The 17,600-nt window shown below is 46.5% G+C and overlaps 1 protein-coding gene across 1 annotated transcript in view; it reads right to left on the bottom strand.

Annotated features, from left to right (window-relative positions):
- Positions 1-6,231: 6,231 nt before the first annotated feature.
- The window catches only part of She (Src homology 2 domain containing E), a 22,688-nt gene continuing 11,319 nt past the window's right edge, over positions 6,232-17,600 (bottom strand). The window contains exons 3-6 of the mRNA XM_028753267.1: positions 12,729-13,034; positions 10,108-10,249; positions 9,068-9,187; positions 6,232-7,061 (exon numbers count right to left, since the gene is read on the bottom strand). Coding sequence (XP_028609100.1) covers positions 6,878-7,061; positions 9,068-9,187; positions 10,108-10,249; positions 12,729-13,034 — 752 coding nt within the window. The 3' untranslated portion in view covers positions 6,232-6,877. The remainder of the gene's footprint in view (positions 7,062-9,067; positions 9,188-10,107; positions 10,250-12,728; positions 13,035-17,600) is intronic.

Raw genomic sequence — 17,600 nt, 5'->3', positions numbered from 1 at the left:
TGTCTCAAAAAACCAAAAAAAAAAAAAAAAAAAAAAAAAAAGAGTTAAGTTAAAGATAGGGGCCACCTCTCCTCTTTCTAAGCCGTTCATTCTCTCTCTTGTTACGGTTGCCTTGGGGGCATATAGAGAGCCTTTGGCCCAGCTTTCCGGGAGAGCTCAGAGTTCAAGGGCTCTGGGAGAGAACTCTGCTCAGCACTGCAAACCTTCATGTCCAGTCGGCCTGATATATTTCCATTGTCAGAGAATAGAGCCTGATACATTTCCATTGTCAGAGAATAGAGCCTGATACATTTCCATTGTCAGAGAATAGAGCGGTGTGGGCTGGAGAGATGGCTCAGCTGTTAAAGGCGAGGCTCACAACCAAAAATATAGGAGAATACGGGTGTGTTTTTAAAACTGTGCATTTGTTCTTATTTTCCATGTCTGAGTGTTTGCTTGACCGTGTGAACGCAGAGCCTGCAGAGGTGTAGCTCCTGTGGACCTGAAGTTCCGGGTTGCTGTGAGCCACATACGTGCTGGGAAGGGAGCTCTGCAAGGGCAGCCAGTGCTCCTAAGCCTGGGCAGCCCTCCAGGACCTCACCTCACTGGTCCCGATGTGCAGATGTGGAGGTTCTGTAGGCGGAGTATGTGACCTGGGAGGGAAAGCAGAGGTGTGGCAATTAAAAGTCATGCATGGCTAGGCATGGTGGCACACACCAGCAATCCCAGGACTAGGACAGTAGAGGCAGGGGGACCTTAAGTTGGAAGAGACTTGGACTACATTAAAAAAATAAAAACAAAAAACAAAAATAAAACAAACAAACAAACAACAACATCCTGTTTCAACAATAACACTGACAAACAAACACCTGGATTTGAGGCAGACCTGGGTTGCCTGTTGCTTCCCATGTGACTGACCCAAGACACTTATTGATCATCTGAGCATTGAGATCTTTATTTGAAAAAAGGAGGCTACTTACACCTTTGCCCCTTCACAGTTCCGGAATTCAACATTCAGGACCTAAACCTGGGCTCTTACAAATATGTTCAGTCTGAATTCTAAACAACATCACTCTGATTCTCTAGATGGGGCAGAAGGAACATTACTGCATGTAAACATCCTTCTTTCTTACACATGAATACAGAAAAACAATAGGTACTTATACCACCTGGTGGCAAATCCATGCTCAGCAGAAGGTAAAAACCAGATGCTAGAGGGCTCAGTGGTTAAGAGCAACTGCTTTTCTTGAAGAGAATTCTTCGAACTCCCAGTGCCACAGAACTCCAGATTCTGGAGATCCAGTATCCTCTCTCTCGTCTGCACACACTGCACACATCCACACAAATAAAAATGAGCAGGGCTGGAGAGACGGCTCACCAGTTAAGAGCATGTACACATGCATCAGCTAACAACTGCTTGTAGCCCTTACTCTAAGGGATCTGATCCTCTGGTCTCCACAGAAAGGTACACATACCAACAACCCCTCTTTACATAACTAAAAATACAATAGCTTTTTTTAAAAAAATGAAAAAAAGCCGGGAGTGGTGGCACACAACTTTAATCCCAGCAGTGGGGAGGCAGAGACAGGGGTAACTCAAGGCCAGCCTGGTTCCAGGACAGCAGTTATATAGATATATAGTCCTAAAGGTATATAGGTAAAGTACACACATATACATACACTCACACACACACAATACACAATACATATGCACTTACACACAAAACACACATACACAATCATAATACACATATACAATCACTTATACACGTACACACATACATATACACACAGACACATACATATGCACACAGATGCATACATATACACACAGACACATACACATGAACACACTCAGACACATATACATTTATACACACTAATACACATACCCACACAGACACACATATATACACATACTCTACACATATACACACATACACTCACACATAGACACACACATACACACATATACACACACATACATATATACACAAACACACACACAGACACATACCAACACACACTCATACATACACACAAACACACATCACACATATGTTCACACATACACACACAAATGTACTCATACACAGACACACAATACAGTTACACACATACATACAAACACACACTTACATACTCAGACATAGACACATACACACGCTCACACACATACACACACTCAGACACATACACCACACTCACGTACTCACATATATACACACACAGAGACATACACACACACATACACTAGCACACACATGTACACACTCTCTTACACACATTCACACGAATCTAATTCTGATGCTCAAAGGAGGAGAACAAAGGACCTGCTGGGGAAGATTAAGCCGCAGAGGAGAACTGCGCTGCTCTGTATTCTCCAGGGATAGAGTGGCAGGGCCGTAGAGGGAAGTGAGGGGGAGGCTCAGCTGCTGGCTGCTCACTGCATCGGAACACTCTGGCATCAGCAGTTTCACAGAACGCTCCAGTAGGTATCTGGACAGGAAGTACTTTCCATGAAGGGAGGCGATTGTCAGAATGAATGGAACCAATTCACTGAGCAGGGTACAGCTCGGTGGCAGAACCCTGGTGCATGCGACCCATCTCCAGAACACAGCAAGACCAGCCGGCTGAATGACTGACAGACCGACCAACCAACCAAGCAACCAACCCACCAATCAACCAAAACACCAGCCAAAACAGCAACTAACTGAACAAAGCAAATGACTGTTTTCCTGGCAAAGCATTTATTGAAAGTATCATTTCAGAGCAAACCATCTTCCAGAAGGCACACAGCTCCACTAGCCCATGCAAGAGCCAACAATTTATAAGATTCCACCAGAATACCAATTGCCAAGGCACCTGCATTACAATCTCTTAAATATTTTAAAAAGTTAAAACAATGTATCAATTGATATTTTAAATGTCAGCTCCTCCTGACAGTATTTGGAACAGCTAAGACCTTAACAAAATGATTCCCGGCTCAATGGTCTCTTGACAGCGCTGTCTTCAAAAATAGAATTAAGATTGTGACATGACCCAGCCTGGGTCCAGGAGTCAAACCACCATTTCTATAGGAAAGGGCATATTTCAAGATGGCAACTGCTGTGTCATCGTTTATTTTGATTTGTGGATTGTATCAGAAATCCTTTATACAAACTACCCTAAACGCACAGCTTATTTCTCAACTGCAGTTTTCTCTGACCCCAGTAGATGGCAGTAGAACACCATCTTTCATTGCATAGGTTCCGCCAAGAAGGGAAACTAAATTCCAGGGGACGCTCACACAAGTCAAATTTCTCCAAAGCCAAGTTAGTGGGATGTAGGTGGCAAAGAGAGGAAAAGAGATTGATCCTAAGGGAGTTAAAGGTTAAACAAGTGCTGGCTACAGAAGACAGAAAGATGACCAATGGCTGTGAGGTCCCAGGAAGGAAGCAATGAAATCCTAAGTATCAGAAGCATGTACATGGGGGAATGAAGCTAGGGTGCACTGGCTTCTTGACAGAAGCAAGGAAAAAAAGGCAATAGCTTCTAACTAAAATGTTAACAGATTCATTTAACAAGCAAAGAATGTCTCATGGTTGTTCTTGTATTAAACATTAAGATCTATCCAGCAGGGGTAACACTGGTAAATAATCCAAACACAAACAAGGACTATTAAGGCAGGACCTATGTTGAGAACAGTCAGCTTTCCCTACTGGTTCTCTGCCTGGCTTCCCTTCCTGTGACAGAGACCAGTGACTGAACTCCAGCACATCAGAAGCAGACGCCAAACAGCCAAGAATAAAGGCTGTTCTCACAGGTGCCTATTAAAGCATTCTCAGTAGCCTGAAGGGACACTTGTGCCTTTACCATCGCTTGCCTTTGTGTATACTCACTAAATTTCCCCTGCTCTTTATTCCTTTACTCAGGTTTTTAAAAAGCTTATGTGCATGAATGTTTTGCTTGTATGTGTGTGTGTGTGTGTGTGTGTGTGTGTGTGTGTGTGTACCATGTTCCTGCCCAGTACCCTCAGAAGCCAGAAGAGGGCGCCAGATCCCCTAGTCCTGGGCAGCATGTGGATACTGGGAACTAACCAGGGTCTTCTACAAGTGTAGCAAGTATTTTCCACCTCTGAGCCATTTCTTTGGCCTAAGGTGTAACCCAAGAATAACCTCGAATTCAACTCTCCCTGCCTCTGCCTCCTCAGCACTTCCTACTGGCTGGCGCCACTTCAGGCAGTGATTAGAATACATCTGGACAGAATCCACTATGCTATTACAGGAAGTAGAAATGCCATTTGCCTTTCTGTATTCTTTTTGGAGACACCCTTGCTTTGTTGCCCAGGCTAGTTTTGGACTCTTGGCCCTACCTCCTGGATAGCTAGCTGGATTACAGATGCCCTCCGTTCTCAGGGGTCCCTGTCTAAGTTGATGCCCTGGAACAAAGTAGTTTTTACAAATAAGTTTTGCTAAAGGAGAAAAAGTGGACAGGTCTCTAGATGCTATAGATATTCACGGCATCTTGAGGATTCGCCAGAAGACAATCTTTCTAGAAAAAAATTTTTTTTTCCTCCTGGGAGACAGAATTGATTCAAAGGAATAAAGATAATGGGAAAATACTTTTATCAGGAGAAAAAGGACAAAAAGCCCAATCATTTGGAGCTTGGAGGACAATCCCCAGAGCTTCAGTTCAGCTGGCCCAGGCTCACTAGTGAGCGCTTAGGACACCCTGCTGGGGCTAATTGTTTTTAGAATGTAGGGTAGGGTGCTTTATGCTACCACCCAGCTGTAAGTCTCCTGGCTTCTGTCAGCTTGTGTCACAACCTAAGAAGAAAATAGCAGCTTTAACATCCTCCGTCACTGGCCTTTCACTAATCTACAGTACTTTTGCTTTTTATAGCCCCCATAGCCTCACCATGAAGACTGGGCTATATATAAACTGTCTCCTCCACTTTCAGTCATGTAAAGCAAATATGGAGGGAGTACGTCTGGGTGTGCAGCAGAGGCCAGGTGACACCAGCCTGTCAGGCCGATGTTCATCGGAGTTGCTAGGTATGGCCCAAATCCTTCCCCACCCAGAAACATTTTATGATACACTTACCATTAAAGACAACAGCTCCACTGCCTTAGAAGAGTAAGGAGGGCTAAGCAAAAAAATAAGGCTTCATGGCTAGAGTGATGAGCTAAAATCGGTTTACCATAGTGAACAGTGCACGTATACAAGACAATAAATGATGACTGAGATCTGCTGGGCGGGAGTGTGGCTACTGAAAACTTAAACTGAGTGACCTTCACAGGAGCCGAAATGAGAGCAGTCTCCTGAAGGCCGCTATGCTCCACTGAGGAAAAGTCCCTTTCAACCTTTTAAAACAAAATATCACACAACCCTTTGGCTAAGATCCACTGAAACAGGAGCGAAAGTCTTCCTATATTTCAGTCAGGACAGCCGGGTGAGGGAGCTGAGGACGAAGCTGTGCTTTCCTAAGAAATCTGACCAGGTTTTTTTTTTTGTTGTTGTTGTTTGTTTTTTTGTTTTTGTTTTTTTCGAGACAGGGTTTCTCTGTGTAGCCCAGGCTGTCCTGGAACTCACTCTGTAGACCAGGCTGACCTCGAACTCACTAAGACCCACCTGGCTCTGCCTCCTGAGTGCCACCACACCGGACTTATGGTTAATATTTTCTGTGTATCTGAGAAGTTACAAACATTCAGTTTCAACGGAAGGTGGTCAGCGCGCTGCCTTGAGAACAGTCTTGAGATCCAGTTTACAAACCTCAGCAAGACATGTTCCTCCAGCTCTGGCCCAGCCCATTCCCAACAGCACCTGCACACAGCGTGCCCCTCCTGTGGGATTTTCCACAGTACACAGATCACACATAAACATGCAATGACTTAGTGACCTGGAGAGCCGCAGAGATCGCCTCAGACTACAGTATTTTTCAAAATGTTTCTGTAGGGCACATGTTGGCTTGTTCTTTATATACATCAGAGGCAATCTTTTCAGACCATGACTCAGTTCACACAATTGGATCCCAATTTTGTTGTAAAAAATTTTTGCCCAAAATGCAAAGCAAATCTACTTTCAGAAAGAAACCTTAAAGATGATTTCATGCAACAAAAATACACAAAGAGAAGGCTGTCTGAAGAGCCATGTAATTATCCAATAACAAAACACGTGTTGAGAGCTGTAGTTTTTTTTTTTTTTTAAATCAGAAACCAAATCTTTGGAGTACACTTAATAACAATCAGAATTATAGAAAGGATGCCACCGCTTGATTATATTGGTAACACTTTATTCTGGGGTCCTCTGTCCAACTTTTGCTCACAGTACTGATGAACTGCAGAAGCATGAGAATGTCCAAAGAAATCGAGAAAGCAAATACTTAAGACCAACCAAATAATACTCTTGTGAAGTCGTCAGGTTGTGAATGTTGTGTGAAGGTCACAGCTGCATCAGGACATGGAGAAAGACAGCTTTCCTGTCCGTTGTTCTTGTTTCCCACATCCATCCACTTCCTCACAAGGGCTTACACTGCAGGATCTTCCAGCCCACACAGTAGCTCATAAAGGCCTAGAGGTTCTCTGTTGACCAGAGGCCAGGCACTCCAGAGAATAGCACCAAGGGACAAGTTCAGGGCTCCTGAGTTCTAGATCTACCTTTCCTGAGGGTCACACTCCAAACAGAACCCCTAGTGCAAGGGAGAAGGTGGTAGGTGAGCAATACTTTCTTATAGCAGAGCTACTTGGCAGGGGGAGAAAGAACAGATCGGAAACCACTCTGTCCTGGATTTAGGACCACAGACTGCTTGACTTCTAGGTGCTGACTCCTGGTCTGCAGCAGCAGAAGAGAGTCCTGACCACGTGATGCTGGTGGGTGCCGATGCCCTTGCAGATGGCTGGGCTCTTGCTGGCTGGACCTTAGTGAAGCTTGTGAACAGGGTGGAGAAGGGTCATGTGCTCTGCCCCTTTGAAAGGCAGCTTTGCATTGGAGTAATAGTGTACCACTTCAGGGATGCTGTCAAACACAGCGCTCGTCTGGTTCAGTGTGTATTTGTTGTCTTTTGTCTGAGCCACTATGATGTGGACACACCCTTGACTAGTCCTGGAGGTAAAAATGAGAAGACATGAAGGAGTGAGCAGAATGTCCACTCGGCCAATTGTTCTACAAAAGCAGTCAATACTCTGGGGGAGCGTGTGGAAGTTTCTGAGTCCATGTGCATGACACCCCAACTGGTTTATCCTTATTACACATCAGTGTCAGGACTGGAGGGGAAAAGCCAAATAAATGCCTTCTGCTGCCCAGACTGTAAGACCAGTGCATGAGTCCAAGCCTGCTGCCCCTGTACAGTTCATATACAACCCCCTCTCCACTGTAAAAAGATATGTGTGGTTTCTTCTCCTTCATTTCCCCCAAAAGGTACCCTAATAATAATAGCAACAATAACTGTCCACTGGCCCCTGCCCTCATGAGGAAAGACCAGTCCTGGTTGCGTATAGTGACAGCTGGCACTGAAGGCTCAAAGACTGGATCCCAACCACTGCTTTCGGGAGCACGGTGGCTGTTCCTGGTATTGTCTGAGTGGCCTGGCCCATTTTTTGAGCCATATTACTCTTGTGCCCCTCCCCCCTTTCCCTTCCAGTCCGATTGTTTCAGCTGCAGGGCTCAGCTTCCTCAGGAAGGAAGTGCTGTTAGGGCCCCTGACAATGATCCTCCAGTACAGAGCCACCGAAGTCACAGGGCAATGAGAATTTCCATGAGACGCATTCTGCCAAGCCCACCAGGCAAAACTGAGTTCTCTGTGCACAGTCAGACAGACAGAGCAACAGGCAGCTCAGCATTTCCTTCTTCTCCAGAAGGGACTAGTATCAAACGCAGCTGGCATTTTGACAATCAAGCATCCATTAGTCATTAAGGTCCCTCATACTTACTAGGGAATAAAGAAAAAAATGCCTGAAGCTGTGTGTGCAGGCCTGTACTCCTCTTCTGGCAGAGACAGGGAGATAACTAAGTTCTGCATCAACCAGGACTACACTGCGGCGAGACCCTGCCTCAAAAAAGAAAAGGAGTGCAGGGCTTGGTGGCACACACCTTTGGTGGCGCCTTGGTGGCACTCAGAGGCAGAGGCAGGAGGATCTCAGTGAGTTTGAGGCCAGCCTGGTCTACAAATTGAGTTCCATGGCAGCCAGGGCTACATAGAGAGGCACTGTATGTCCCCATCACCACCCTCCAAAAAAAGAAAAAATAATTGTGGGGGTGGGGATAGTGCTGGAGAGATGGCTCAGTGGTTAAGAACACTTACTGATCTGGCAGAGGACCTGGGTTCAGTTCCCAACACCCATACAGAGGCTCACAACCATCTCTAACTCCAGTTACAGGGATCTGATGTCCTCTTCTGGCCTCCATGGGACCAAGCATGTATGTGGTACACATATGTACATGAAGGCAAATACTCATTAACATAGAAACACAGAAGAGATTAAGTTGCACTGTTTTTTAAATTTTATTGACTTTTTTTTTTTCACTGTTGGGGGACAAACTTAGGGCTTGTGTGTGCTAGACAAGTAGTCTGCCACTGAGCTACAGTCCCAACCTCAGATACTTTAAAAATGTTATTTATTTTATATTTTATGGGTGTTTGGTCAGTATATGTGTCTGTGCACATGTGTGTGCCTGGTACTTACAGAGACCAGAAGAAGGCAGTGGAACTGGAGTTACAGATGGCTGTGAGCCACCATGTGGGTCCTGGGAATTGAACCAAAGTCCTCTGGAGGAGTAGCCAGTGCTCTTAACCACTGAGCCATCTCTCTAGCCCCGACACTTTTCTATTTTATCAGGAAGAATTTCTCCTCTAAGAGGCCTTAGATTTGGTAATGCGTACCAACGTATGATGATAAGAAAACAGGACTACATCTGTGACCAACACTGGGGTCATTATCCAGCATCAAGTCTGCATTCTGATCACAGGGTCTCACCCTCTGTTGTCCAAGTAAATGCCTTTGGGTTTCTGTCAATAGCACCCCTATGACCCACCTTCAAATTACACTTGTTTCCACTACCCATCTACCTGCTCGGAGGAAGGACTCTCATAGCCAGACCAACGAACTTACTTCAGTGCGATGGAATACTTGCTGTTCCCTGACTCGCTGTTCCGGACGAGGTAGCCAGCTTCTCTGCAAGGCTGCAGTCGGCTCTCGGCCTCAGCTCGGCTAATGGAGCCATGATACCAACTGAACAGGGGAGAAGAAAACATGGCCGTGAGTGTCACCATGCAAATCCAGATGAAGTGTCACCCCACTAAAGCATGGATGGTAAGGAGTTTCTGGAAGGCACTCAACAGCCTGAGTAGATCCTACTTCATATTCAGAATGGACACAGTGCTCATTCCAGCGGTCCCGGCTTACAAAGCCTTTCAATCAGACATGGCCAACTTAAGAGAGGGAGTGTGTTTGGAATGTTTCCCTCTGGGGCCTGGAGAGATGGCTCAGTGGTTAAGAGCACTTGCTGCTCTTGCAGAGGACCTGGGTCCAGTTCTAGCATTCACCTGGGTGGCTCATAACCACCCACAACTCCAGGTGACTCAATGCTGTCTTCTGGCCGCTTTGAGTATCACACATGTATACAGGCAGGCAAACACTCATAAAATAAAAATAAAGCAATCATTTAAAAAGAAAGCAAGGGCTGGAGACATGGCTTGGCAGTTAAGAGCACTGACTCCTCTTCCAGAGGTCCTGAGCTTAATTCCCAGAAACCACATGGTGGCTCACAAGCATCTGTAATGGGATCTGATGCCCTCTTCTGGTATGTCTGAAGACATGTACAGTGTACATACATAAAATAAATAAATCTTTTGAGAAAGAAAGGAAGGAAGGAAGGAAGGGAGGGAGGGAGGGAGGGAGGGAGGGAGGGAGGAAGGAAGGAAGGAAGGAAGGAAGGAAGGAAGGAAGGAAGTTTCCCTTCAGTATGGAAGGAGGCTTAAACATGCTTCTTAAGATACAATTCCATCCTGAGCAAACGCACTGTTTAGGAGCTCTACCCAGACAAGAATTCAATAACGACGAAAGGGGCTGGGAGACAATAACAAATAACAATACAAAACAGGCTGGGAGATCCTCCATAGACTGTGGCAGAGTCAGTGAGGGAGACTCACGGTTGCTTTTCCAGGGCCAGGCCTGGGTCCACTTTCTCCCCATCGCTGTGGTCTGACAGGGTCGGCTTCAAGGTCTTCTGCCAGTGATGTGGTCTCCCTGCCTCCTCTCTGCCTGGAGGTCGATCAGATCCCTCAAACTGGACTGGAAGGAAGCCATCACTTAACACTGGAGGACACGGAGGCCAGCCATGTAACCCTCAAAAAAGAAAGCTCGCACCTGCCTTAACTTAGGGAAGAACATGTCTTCCAATGAAAAGCAGTCTCCCTAGACTGCTGTGCTGCTGTCATGGTCGCCTGACTATATGGCTAGTGTCCTCATATGGCTGTTCTTCTTGAAGTTATTAATTACTATAGACAGTTTGTGAAGAGAAGAGAGACCCGTGTTTCAGCATGGACGGACTTTCTTCCTTCCTTCCTTCCTTCCTTCCTTCCTTCCTTCCTTCCTTCCTTTCTTTCTTTCTTTCTTTCTTCCTTTCTTTTTGGTTTTTTGAGACAGGGTTTCTCTGTGTAGCCCAGGCTGTCCTGGAACTCACTCTGTAGACCAGGCTGGCCTCGAACTCAGAAATCCGCCTGCCTCTGCCTCCCAAGTGCTGGGATTAAAGGCGTGCACCACCACTGCCCGGCCAGCATGGACTTTCTAAAAACACTTAGAATACTTTTTTTTTTTTAAAGACTAAACATAAACTCAGAATATGACTCTGGAGCTCTCAGCCCCAAATATGTGTGTCACATCCTCTCCTCAAGGCTCAGGGATCTGAGCAGAGAGGGGACAGAAAGCCTGTAAGAGCCTCCTGCGGTAGATGATTTTAGTGAAAAAAGAATTTGCAGACACTGAAGGCCAGACAGACATGAACTCACAGAGTCCGTGACAGCACACACAAGCTCAAGCCAGACAAACTCCTAGCACAGGCAGAGACAGACAAAAACGTGGAATGACATGTTAGCGCTGCCGAGCCCCAGGCTGGCCAAGGATGCAGCCGAGGGTGGCTGGAACTCGCCATTCTCCTTCTGCTGCTATGGAGGAAGTGCTGGGATTCCAGGCATGCACCACCAACCAGCACACTGATTCTACTTTTAATTGGATTGGCTGTGAAGGGGGAAAGATACATTGAAAATTCTAAATCAAAGGCAAATCAAATTCTGTAAAAGCTATGTCTTGGAAGTGGCAGTTACAGAAGGTTGTGAGCTTTACATGTGGCCGGGATCTGAACCCAGATCCTCTGCAAGATCAGTACATGCCATCTCTCCAGCACATCTCCCACATCCACTCTTTTTTCTTTTCTATTTTTTAAAAGTCTGTTTATCAACCCTCCTTTAAATTACTTAGAAACTCTCACACAAGCAGGGCATGGTGGCTGTGCCTGTGTCCCAGCTGCTTGTGAGGCTGAGATCAGGGGCTTGAGGCTAGCCTGGACTGAGACAGCTTCCCCGGCCCCTCAACAAAAGGTCCACATTTGAAGGCGTGACTCTACCTTCAATTTAGGTTTTACTTTCTAAAGGGATCAATTTGCAGCTGGGAATTGTAACATATGCTTCTAACACCCTCACTAAGAAAACTGAAGCAAAAAAATTGCAAGGTTAGGGCCAGCCTAGGCTACATAGTGAGATCCTGTCTCAACGACAACAAAACTGATCTAGCCTCACTCTCACTCCCAGCCACAGTGGCTCATCAATCCACCTCACCCGGGCTGGGTGAGCATCTCACAGGCTTGAAGAGCAAGTGAGGCCAGGAAGGAGTGAGGGACGTAGGTTCCAATTCCACAGCTTCAGTGGTGGAGAATCAATGTAAAGCAATCAAGGAGGCTTCCCCAACAGCCAAAGGCATCCCCAACAGCTACACACCAGGCAGAGCCGGGAAACGAGGGCACCACTTTAGCCTCGTTGTTCTTTTGAACACAGAGGGCTGTGTAGCTGAGAGCAGCCCTGAACTCCCGATCTTCCTTCCTTCCAAATCCTGGCATTACAGGCGTAATATAATCCACGTCTCCCTCATCCATACCTAGAATTTTAGTTCTATAACTCAAATGCCTTGTTAAAACAGAGACTTGTGGGATGTTGAGATAGCTCAGCGGGTAAAGAAGGGTGCCTGCCACCAAGCCTGACAACCTGGGTTCAATTCCTGGGAGCCACATGGTGGAAAGAGAGAACCGACCCTCACAGGTTGTTTTTTAGTCTACCATGTCACAATTCACTACCACAAACACACGACAGACAGACAGACAGACACACAGACAGACACACAGGCAAGCAAATGTAATAAAAATAAGAGACTTGCCAAGAGGAGCATAAAGGGAATGGACTTGGCACTGCACTTGGCATCTTCTGGCGATTGCAAACGTGCCTCGCCCTCAGTATCCTCTGCAATGGGTCATCAGGGTCGAAGCCCCCTGGAGCTGGACATGGCAACCAGCCTCTCTCTTCCTCCTCCCCTCTCTGAGGCTCTGGTAACTAGTACTCTGCTCTGGATTTCTGAGGACTTTTTCTGAGTGAACTCACGCTAGGTGATGGGTGTGTTCATCCTGCCCCCTTGACCACCACTAAACCACTCCTGAAAGCCACACTGTGCCCAGGGAGCCAGTAGCACTGCTGCATTAGGGTGAGTGGCAGGTGCTGCACCTCACCTGACAGGGCTCGTGCGATCTGCTCCCTCTTCCACTCCCAGGGCTGCTCGTACTCTGCAGCGGGCCGATCATCCTCCTCTGGCAGCCTGCTGTCTGCTGGCCGCGCCTTCACCTCTGCCACACGTTGGCCACCCTCCGAAGGTTCGTAGGGGGTGTCATAGAGTTGAGGCGGCTTCCCCAGCAGGTCCTTGGAGCTGCGTCTCTTGGCTGTGGCCTCCACCTTCATGGTCTCCCCTGCCTCACATGGGCCATCGAGCAGCTGAAGGGCCTTCACCAGGGGGTCTTTGGAACCGCGGCGTCTGATTTCTGAAAATCAGTCATACAGATCACATGGAGCACCTCAAATGGACATGGACAGGTGTCATGAGGCCCATGGGTAACCCACAGGTAACTCAGTTACTGCATATCAACTCTAAAAAGACACATTTAAGAAGAAAACACCCCTCAGCACAGCCAGATGGGCCAAGCCTAAGACGAGGGATGCGTGAAGGCAGGAGGCCTCCAGGGTCCCTTTGAGGGTAATGGAGAAGTGGCCTCTGGGTAGCAGAGTGTCTACTCTGAGTACTGCTTACCTTCAATTCTACTAATACTTCTTGATAGGTAGCCCAGATCACAGTATTTTAAGAGAAATCAGGCCGGGCGGTGGTGGCGCACGCCTTTAATCCCAGCACTTGGGAGGCAGAGGCAGGTGGATTTCTGAGTTCGAGAGTTCGAGGCTAGCCTGGTCTACAGAGTGAGTTCCAGGACAGCCAGGGCTACACAGAGAAACCCTGTCTCGAAAAACAAAAAAACAAAACAAAACAAAAAAGAGAAATCAGCTGTATGTGGTATTGAAGACATTGTTCACAGTACATAATACAGGAAAACATTTGTCAGGTTTGTGTTTGTTTTGAGACAAGGTCTCACTATATAACCCCCAGCTAGCTAGCATTCATCATGTAGACCAGGCTGGCCTTTCAACTCACAAATCTGCTTGCCTCTTCCTCCTGAGTTCAGGGATTAAAGGTGTGTGCCACCACTAGGGTTCTTAAAGTACAGACATTTTTAGAGCAGTGGGAGCCAGACAAATTCACAAAGTCTTCTTGGACTAATAACTGAAGGATAAATCCAAATAACAGATGCTATGGTAGAGAATGAAATGATCTCTCTACGATATTTCCCCTGGAGGCAAGCGCTGTTTTTGGTGCTGTAATGTTCAAAGCCACTCTGAGATAAATACTCCCGAGTCCCCCATGTTAAAGAGAACTGAAGCACACGGGGCTGAAGGAAGTGACCCAGACCAGTGTGCAGCAGGGCCTGGAGTACACAGCAGGAAGCTGGACACTAGGAGCCTTAACACCAGGTTTGGATGGGCTCCAAGTGGAAGAAAAATGGAAGATGAGCTGACTCTGGTGGACAAGGTCATTTCCTGTGGAGAAAGCTGCAAAAGTGAAGATAGGGAAGTGGAGACATGTGGGGTGCACTGCCATGGGGGGGTGAGAAGCAGGAGACATGTGGGGTGCACTGTCATCCAGAGGGTGAGAGGAAAACTTCAAAGGCAGAAGTCAGAGAAGAGGAAAGCATTGGGAGAAGACCTTAGCCGGAGAAGGGAAAAGCCCAGAGAGGCAAGCTCTGGGATTTTATTAGTGTTCTCTCTCTCCCTCCTCCCCCTTCTCTGTCTCGTTCTCTCTCAAAAGATTTATTATTTATACAAGTGATTTGTCTGCCTGTATGCCTGCATCCCAGAAGAGGGTACTGGATTGTGAGCTGCCATGTGGTTGCTAGAAATTGAACTTGGACCTCTGGAAGAGCAGCCAGTGTTCTTAACCACTAAGCCATCTCTCTAGCCCTGTGTGTGTGAGTGTGTGTGTGTGTGTGTAATGTATATGTAATATTTTATATATTTTATGCATATATGTGTGTATGTGTGTGTATGGGTTTCGGATTTATGTATTTTTATTATATGTGTGTTTCTGCAGAAACCAGAAGAGGGCACCAGATCCCCCAGAGCACCAATAACAGACAGTTGTGAGTCAATAGACTGGGGTTCTGGGAATCAAACTCTGGTCCTCTGCCAAAGCAGTAAGTATTTTTTTTTCTTTTCTTTTCTTTCTTTCTTTTTTTTTTTTTTTTTTTTTTGGATTTTCAAGACAGGGTTTCTCTGTATAGCCTGGGCTGTCCTGGAACTCACTCTGTAGACCAGGCTGGCCTCGAACTCAGAAATCCGCCTGCCTCTGCCTCCCAAGTGCTGGGATTAAAGGCGTGCACCACCACCGCCTGGCCAGCAGTAAGTATTCTTAACTGCTGAGCCATCTCTCCAGTCCCAGCTTTGTTGCTTTTTAAGACTTCAGGGTGTCATGTAGTCCAGACTGGCCTGGAGATTGCTAAGTAGAGAAAGATGGCCTTGAACACTAGGACTCTCCTGCTCCAGCCTCCCAAGTGCTAGGACTGCAAGTGTATGTAATTCATCTGGAAGTGAAGTTTCTTTTAAAAGCAAGGACAAAAAGTTTGAATTGTGCAGCATACAGTGCAAAACCATTTAAAAATTTTGGTTCCTCTGCATAGCCCTGGCTGTCCTGGAACTCACTTTATAGACCAGGCTGGCCTCGAACTCACAGAGATCCACTTGCCTCTGCCTCCTGAGGGCTCAGATTAAAGGCATGTGCCACTCCTCCTGGCATTTAAAAAAAATCTTAAAAACGTGGACTAACAATTATGTCTGTGAGTCACTTGATGCTAACTCTAACATCACTGTATAGGAGAGAAGTGAGAGATCTGGCCTGCATAGCAGTGTACAGATAAACCTTGCAATAGAAACCAGAAAATTAACAGTTAAACAACTAGTCACTACAGGACAGAGTCAGCAGTGTCTGGTGACTAACCAGCCTAGGCCTAGGGGCCTTACTAGGTCACTTTAACCAAAGGGGACCTCTGAAGATCCTGCATATTACCCGTGTCTATTAGCACCTGTGGAATGTCTACTACATTGAAACTGAACTCAGACATCTTCTCTGTGGGAAGCCTCTCTTCCCTCCTGGTCCTCTGATGGCCTCCAGAGCTCACCCTGCTGCCATGGGAGTCCCCACCCATTCTTGCCTTGAGCTTTTACCACTGGGGATTCAGTTTTGACACACGTTTCCAGCTTGGCAGAGGCGGCTGGGGCAGGGACCACTATACCTTGCGTATATTGGCAGGGTACACAGGTGTGTAATGATGGGATGGCATGGGACAATGTCCAGACAGAGGACAACGTGTGCATCAAGGAGATTCTTGCCATGCATGGCTGTTAATACTGTGAGAATAAAAGCAACTTCTAGAGAAGAGGGCAGCAGATCAGAAGGACAGAGAGTCCAGGGCAGGATTCTAGGGAAGGACAGTCGGCAGAAGCAAGGGAGGATGGGAAGAAATGGTGGGGCAAGCAAGAAGAGGAGCAGAAGACTGTCATGCACCAGGAAGGACTTTCTACAAATGAAAACAAATCGACAAAGTGATGTTCCCTGGAGTGCTACTGACTCAGTAAGAGTTCTATAACAAAGAAAGGACAATGGAGAAAGTTATTCAAAGAAAGCCACTAAATTCAAGAGGGCAAGCTTTAACCAGGCATGATGATATGTACCTTTAGTCTCGGCACTCAGGAGACAGAGGCAGGCTGATTTCTATGTGTCCTGGGTGAGCATGGTTGACATAGTAAGTTCTAGGTCAGTGAGGGCTATATACTGAGACCTTGTCTCAAAGTATGTATGTGGGGGGTATGGAGACAGGGGGTGATCACTTATTTCTAGGGTGAGGTTTTGGATCTGTGGGATTCAGGACTCTGTCAGCAACTACCTCTGCCTCCAATTCCATGCAAGTCCATGCTAATAGACATAAGAGTAATATGCAGGCTCTTCAGAGGTCCCCTTTGGTTAAAGTGACCTGGTGACCCCTAGGCCCAGGCTGGTCAGTCACCAGACACTGCTGACTCTGTTCTATAATGGCTAGTTGTTTAACTGTTAATTGTCTGGTTTATATCGAGGTTTACTGACTGGTACACTATGTTTCCTGGGTACTCCTCATCTTCACAGGACCTGACTTCAATGGTGGGATACAATCTGGCAGCCAGATGGGTACAAACTACTAGGATAGTCTAAAAGGCAGCTAAACTTGAGGCTATCCTTACCCACTTCACTCAGTCTCTGGGGCTAATCTCTCTTGGCCTCATCCCTGAACAGAAGGACACATCACAGCACATGCTGTGAACGTAGCTGGCAGGACTCCTCTGCTCACCTGACACCAGGTCAGGGGCCCAGGCTGTCTGAGGCCAGAGCCAAGTCTTTTGTCCTAACCTCATGACTTTCAACCCTGTGGCTTTTGCTTCATTGCCTATTCTAGACATGGCTATGAAAAACAAGAAACAAAAACATGCTCTGGTCTTGGTTCAGCTGAGATAAGGCTGGCATTTAAAAAAAAAAAAAGATCCTTTCTCAAGAACTAAGAAAAAGGAAACTGAATGCACAAAGGAACCCAGGGGATAGATTTAGAATTTTTAGGTTTCTAATCAGAACTTATTTATGCCCAGTTTAGGGAGTTCTTCTCAAGATCCTGGCTTCAGGACCGGAGAGACAAATCAGCGGTTATAAGCACTTGCTTCTCTTGCAGAGACCCAGGCTTGGCTTTCAGCACCCATATGCAGCCCCAGGAACATCTGCAACTCCTGTTCCTGACGCGTCCTGGACTCCTCAGGTACACTCATGGTATACATATATACACATGCAGGCAACACTCATACACATACAATAACAGTAAAGAGAAAAAATCCTGGCTTCAACTCAGCCCTGAGTGAAGTGTATGAACCAAATGAGGAAGACTGAGTCCATCCTTAGGGTAGGTGACCTGAGTCCATCCTTAGGGTAG

This window comes from Grammomys surdaster, unplaced genomic scaffold (genome assembly GCF_004785775.1).
Source record: "Grammomys surdaster isolate TR1022 unplaced genomic scaffold, NIH_TR_1.0 125946, whole genome shotgun sequence".
Taxonomy (NCBI): domain Eukaryota; kingdom Metazoa; phylum Chordata; class Mammalia; order Rodentia; family Muridae; genus Grammomys; species Grammomys surdaster.
This window is presented reverse-complemented; position numbering and strand designations above follow the sequence as displayed.